We start from the raw sequence: 6677 nt of genomic DNA, 5'->3' as shown, positions 1-6677 counted from the left end.
GTGTGTTTATACTGTGATGGGGATTTCATTAAATGTGCTCTCTCTGTCTCTCTCTCTCTGTCTCTCTCTCCCCTCAGGACTGCATGCGGCTGAACCAGTACAAGCTCCAAAGTGAGATCGGCAAGGTGAGTGTGTGTTCGGGGTTGGCCATTATTTATGAGGTGGTTGTGCTTGAGAAAGCCCAGCATGGCTGTGTGTGTGTGTGTGTGTACACACGCGCCTGTGTGTGTGTGTGTGTGTGTGTGTGTGAGTTCTGTGTGTGTGTGCTTGTATGTGTCTGTGTGTGTCTGTGTGTGTGTGCACGCGCGCCTGTGTGTGTGCTCTGTGCGTGCACACTTGTATGTGTGTGTGTATGTGTGTGCATGCGCACCTGTGTGTATGTTCATGTGTGTGTGCGCATTTGTATGTGTGTGTGTGTGTGTATGTGAGACTGAGGGTGGTTATGCTAGTGGAGGCTCGATATCAACCCTGACGGTAAGACTGTAGACTGAAGCTGCCAGTGACTGTTAAGAAAGCAATGCTAAAGATGCGGTGTCTGTGTGTTGGTGTGTGTGTGTGTGTTTGTGTGCATGTGTGTGTGCATGCGTGCGTGCTTGCATGTGTTTGTGTATGTGTGTGTGTGTGTGCGCACATGTGTGCGCATATGCATGTGTGTGTGTGTGTGTATGCGTGCGTGGGTGCGTGTGTGTGTGTGTGTGTGTGCTTTTGCGCATGTGTGTGTGCATATGTGTGTGTGTGTGTGTGTGTGTGCGCACATGTGTGCGCATATGCATGTGTGTGTGTGTGTGTGTGTGCGTGCGTGGGTGCGTGCATGTGTGTGTGCACACGTGTGTCTGTGTGTGTGTGTGTGTGTGTGCTAAAGATGGCGTGTGTGTGGGAGCGAGATGATGGAGTGTACCACCGCATCACCGGTCTGTAATCAAACATTAAAGCTGTGTGACCAACCGGACGGGCTTTGGTTTTAAGCCCTGTGACCGCCATAAGGCTTATGACCTCAGGGGCTCTCAGGCACAGTGTGTGTGTGTGTGTGTGTGTGTGTGTTTGCATGCGCGCTTGTGTGTGTACCTCTGCTGTGTGCCAGCCGGTCATCCTGTGCGTGCCATTTCTCCATTGTGTCCAATTTTCCATTCAAAATTTGGCCGGTCAGTCGTGAGCTTATGATTTTTATAATGCATGCATCCAGCAAGCTGTCCTCCTGTGTGCAATATGTACTCCCACGCACAGGAATATACAGGAAAATGGAAAATATGCAAAAGTGATAATGACATAAAGATCTGTTATTTATATATAGTATTGTCTCTGTCTCTTCTCTTTACTATTTTATCTTGCAGGGCTCCTATGGGGTAGTGAAACTAGCCTACAATGAAGACGACGATAAGTATTATGTAAGACCTTTAAATCATTTATTATCTCTCTTGCGGCTAAACTTAGGCCGATATTCTTGTCAGGTCCCCCCCCCCCCCCCCCCAGCATGATCGCAGAGGAAGTGGAAGGACGTTGCTTAGAGCTCTTTGATGTAGCGAGAGTCTCTTTTTTTTGACACACTGCAGTGAAAATTAAATTGAGAAGTGTGGTTCAGTGATTGGCTGGATGCGGAGGGCTGAAGCGTGAAGGAACAGGAACTGAACATGCTGTCCAGACCGCCGTGCTGTTGTTTAGGTCAGCTGTTTACCATGCTCGCCTTGGTTACTGACTCCCAGGGTCTGTGATGACCTGACAGTCGTGCGGGGGCTGGCTGGGTTACTGGCTGGCTCGCAAAGGCTGGGTTACTGGCTGGCTCGCCAACTGCGTCTCTGGGCTGTGAAGGCGAGGCGTCTGATAGACCCCTGCTCCTGCCCACCGGCCTCGTTAAAGAGGAATTATGAGCACCCGGTGGGAGTTGAATGGCCAGATGGAGATCCTTGTTTTTCTCGGGGCACCTCCAAACGGGTTTGTTTGTTCATGTTCTTTGTAACTTGGAGTGTTTTGTGGTTGTTGTTGTTGGTGGTGTGAGTGTGTGTGTGTGTGTGTGTGTGTGTGTCTGTGTTGTGTGTGTCTGAGTGTATTGTGAATCAGTGTGTTTTGTGTGGTGTGTTGTGAGTCTGTGTGTGTGTTTGTGTGTGTGTGTGTGTGTGTGTGTGTGTGTGTGTGTGTGTGTGGTTGTGTGTGGGGGCGGATAGGTGGGTCTGTTTTTTTTCCCCCCCGGTCAGGTGTGATGTCAATGCTAAGTGAGATTACATGGTGCACAGCGGACCTTGTCTCCTCTGGCTCTGCCGTTTACCGAGACAGGGAAATGGCCTCTGAACACAAAGCCCTTTTGAGTGCTGTTTTCTATTACTGCCTTGCCACTCTCCGCCTCGTCCTCCACTATCCTGCCTCAGTCCCTGGAGACCAGCACAGAGAGGGAGTCTCGGCCACAGGACAAGAGGCTGCTGAATGGCTGAAATGTTTGGGATGCGGGGAATTGGGGAAAGACACACACACAGAGGTTGGATGTTGCCAGGAAAATGAGCAGCAGTGGCCGTCCACGACGCTGAATGTGATTAAGGATCCATTTGCAATGCCACTCCCTCTGCTCCTCTGTCCTTTGGTCTGCTGTTGTGGTCTGTGTTTATGCTGTCTTTGTGGGTAACTTCACAACACAGTATTGATAGCGTGATCCCCCAATCCTCATGTAGTCAGACTCAATCCTAGTCAGAATTTGAGTCTGATGCTGCTCCATTGGGACGTGACTATGGGGCTTGTTTCAACCGATACAGCCCGCCCAACAAAACCATTATTGGTGCAGTCGGTTCAAACCGCTCTGGTTTGGACATACTGTAGTTGCTTCTCTATGGAAAAAAGTTCAGACCGCACTTCCCCAGCCTCAAATTTTGTGGTTTGGGCTGGCTTTCCAAGCTAGTAAATCCACTTACTTATAATGTCATGGATTTCCAATCTTCAAGTTTTTTATCCCATAACATTTCAGAACCAGAGTTTTCACATTGACAGGTAAATGGATTTAAATTTGACCTGTACCATCTCTCCAGCATCGATAACTGAGGTAGTTTCGAAAAGGGAATGAGCTCGGAAATGTCACCTCCTCCCTCTGTTCATGTTCACGGGGACAAGCCCCTAACACATGCAGGCAGGCTCCCTGTCGCCACGCTGTCCCTGTTCTGCCTCCCCCCCCCCCGCCGCCATCCATCTGTGGCTGTAGCCGCGGCCGCGCCATGGTGTATCGATCCGGCTCCATGTGCCTCTGTGCTCAGTCACAGATCACAGATCAGCAGCCCATGCGCACACTAACTCAACTCAGCTCACTCAGTCAGACAGCCCCCCCATCAGTCCTCCTGTGACTCGCAGGCCCCACAGTTGGTACTCAGTCAGTAAGCACAGCTACGGCATTAGACTGAGGATGAGCGGAAGGAAGGAAGAAAGAAGGAGAGAAAGAAGACAGGATTGGATTGGATTGGATTGGATTGAATTGCCTTTAATGCCCCCAAAGGAGCAATTTGGTTCATGAGTAGCCAGCACAAATACACTCGATCAATATAACACATGAGACAGTTGATAAGGACATTGTATACATATTCAAGTGGTGGATGTGTGGAAAAGGTGGTTGGTTAATGCTTGACATTTAAAGCCTCTTAATTAAACCATCACATGGATCAAGGAGTCCAAAAAAGGCTTAAATAGGCTACTACTACATAGTACTGCTGCCAAAGCTGAGAGTGATCTGAGGCAGGGAATACCAGAAGGTGGAGTCATGTGGTTCCATGGTGATTGGCTGGCAACCTTCTGGCGGTTGCTCCTGAGTGGTTGAACACTTGCGGGCAGGGCTGTACACTGCGAGCAGGTCGTCGCATTTGCGCGCAAATATATATTAGTGCGAATATAAAATTTAAAATGCTCGCACACGTGCGAGTACTGATTTCAACCCTTTCATTCGCATTTTGCTCCTAAAATGAATCCACACCAAGTGGATGAAAGTATAGTACAATTTTCGCGCATCTAATTTCAGAGTTGACAACTCTTACGCACCTGGCTAGACACTCATGCTTTCAGCATCAACCTCGCAAGAAATGTCACTCCAAATCCAGTCTTCTTTTTTCTTCAATCTGTTCGTAATTAGTTGGTGATGCGATTACCGGTGAAACGGTAAAAATGCTATAAATGATAAATAATGTTGACTGTAACAATTACCGTGTTCATTTCAAATAGGCTATTATTATCACGTTTGATATAGCTAAACATGGTGTGGAAACCGTGCGTTAAATTCCTCCCAGCTTCACCCAAGCCTGCATTTGACATAGGCCTGGTAGAGACTTCTATGAAACAAAGATGGTATCCTGATTCAGTTGTCTAAATGATGTATAACCACGGTTCGGTGTAGGCTACATCTGCTTTAAAAAGGCGGAACATATTCATCGCAAATATGCGCTGTATCATATAGCCATCATATATGTATCATATAGCCTATGCGTCTTTTTATGGCTACATTCACATTAAATCCATTCCACTAACGTTATCAGGAGGAGAATACCGTAACGTTTTATTTTCAGCACTGGTTGTCACTCATTGGATAGCCTGTAACATATAAAGGCTACCAGACTCCAAGACAAGTCATGGTAGAGTAAGTTAAGCACCCAGCCACCTAAAGATGACCAAGAAAAAAGTGAACGGACAACTCATAATGCCATGCTACGGTGGCTACCTAAATCATAGAAGTTCACATTGCTGGACACTCATCTTTTCTATTACACCGGAAATATTTGTCTTTCCCGTTGTAAGTATTTTGAATTTTTGAATATATAACATTCATGTTATTGAATGAAAACATGTAGGCTATCCTTGAACTATGCGTTTATATTTTCCTAAAACCGAATGAAATCTAATTATGTCCACGTAGGCTACGGTACTGCTTAAAGTGACAGGCACTCAATTAGACTTACACACCACCCCTGTAATATCATTAAAGACAAGTGTTAGTGTAATCAATATGAAGTATTCAAATTACTTTGAATTTTAAGCTATAAGTAATTATGCAGAACCTTTAATGCTATGAATTGTTAACAAAATGTATACAAATTCTGAATTCAAAATATGAAATAGAAACCAGACAACCCATTTTCTGTGTGTGTGAAGGGTTTGAGCAGAGACTAGGATTGCCACTGCTGTGAATGATCTGTATCCTGCTTAAGGCAATAAGGTTTTCAAGGAAATTTCATAGTGCTCCTAAATTTTTTTCTGTGCTCCTACATTTTTTCATTTAGGAGCACCTATGCTCCTAGTGAAAAAGCTAAGCGTACAGCCCTGCTTGCGGGTCCTGGCTGGTTGGGCGTCAGCACCTGATATTTATCTGTTGGGCAGGTTGGGGCACTCACAGACCAACATGGGGTAGTGACGGGTCATTAAAACATGAACAGCTGTGTCAGATATTGGGTCAGATATTGTGTAATGTGAGGAGAAATTAGTTCTCCGACACTGACTGTCTCTGACACTAAAAATGTTCCCAAGTACAATCCAGGCATACAAAAAGAGATGTTTTGGACACCTAACAGGCTAACACATTTCGATTCCCTTTCTGGGCAAATTGTAGTGAGCAAAGTTACAAGCTACTCTATAATCTATTTTTAATGGAGAAGATTTCATACAGATATCCGTTTCTCGAGGTCACAAGTACTGTCGATACGAAGAAACAACCCTAGCTAGCTTGAGTTACTGCAGCCAACAGTTAGAGTTTCCAGGTAGCTACAGTGCTACACTCTGGGGGCATGTTCATGAGCCCCTCTGCAGGTGCTGTAGCTGCCTGGAAGTTTTACCAATAGTTTATTTTGTATTCGGTGAACTCAAGACTTAAAGATCTATTCGAAAAATTGCCGGATTTCTCCTTTTAAGCTACATTTTGTAAGCAGATTGCCCATCACTGCCTTACACAGTAGGTGATGCAAGAGAACATCGTTTGAGTACCCCTGACCAGAAAGCAAAACGTCTCAATTTCTCATTATAACGGCAATTATATCATTGTCATTATCAACATTTCACAGTTGCCCAATGCTGGGAACAGACCTTCTTATTTTCAAGCACGATTTTGAAAGGATTGAATGTCCGTGACATTCATGGAAAATCCAAGGGAGTCAACAGTAGTCGCAGTGCGGCTGGAATGTTTGGGTGACAGATTCGAATCCTTTGTGATTCAATCCAGATTCAATCAAATATTCTTGGGGTTATTATTGGTTGGTTTGTTCTATGGTCACCATTAAACAACCAGCAGCTCAATTGTTATGTGTGTGCTCATAACTAACTCCCAATCGTATCATGTCAAGAGTGATTGAAAGAATCGGGAAGTCTTATTCAGTGAATCCTGCTAATGATTAGTCGGCCTAAGCATTACTGACTTAAACATGAAGTTAGTATAGCCTCTATCTTTAGCACCAAATGACATTTGTGATGTGTATGCATAGTGTGGTTAGTTGTCTAAGACAACTCGATGCGAAAGCCATCCGTCAGAAATCTCTGAGAAAACAGTTGCGGGAAAACAAAATCTGCATAGTGAAATGTATCAATGACGAGCTATCTATTTTGAGACCGAACAGGTGAAGAAGCCCTCACAAGCTCTACGGAGAGTGGGGGGGCTTACGCACCTTGATCAGTTATACTGCAGGTGCAGCTATTTCACAAAGTAGTCTATCAGCTTAAGACTAAGATAAATGCTC

The 6677-nt window shown here is 45.3% G+C and overlaps 1 protein-coding gene across 1 annotated transcript in view; it reads left to right on the top strand.

Moving 5' to 3' along the window:
- The first annotated feature begins 80 nt into the window (after nt 1–80).
- LOC134080042 (calcium/calmodulin-dependent protein kinase kinase 1-like) overlaps nt 81–6677 on the top strand; it is a 41550-nt gene continuing 34953 nt past the window's right edge. The window contains exons 1-2 of the mRNA XM_062536255.1: nt 81–125; nt 1332–1385. Of these exons, the coding sequence (XP_062392239.1) occupies nt 84–125; nt 1332–1385 (96 nt within the window). The 5' untranslated portion in view covers nt 81–83. The remainder of the gene's footprint in view (nt 126–1331; nt 1386–6677) is intronic.

The sequence above is a fragment of the Sardina pilchardus genome, chromosome 5, assembly GCF_963854185.1.
Source record: "Sardina pilchardus chromosome 5, fSarPil1.1, whole genome shotgun sequence".
Taxonomy (NCBI): Eukaryota; Metazoa; Chordata; class Actinopteri; order Clupeiformes; family Clupeidae; genus Sardina; species Sardina pilchardus.
This window is presented reverse-complemented; position numbering and strand designations above follow the sequence as displayed.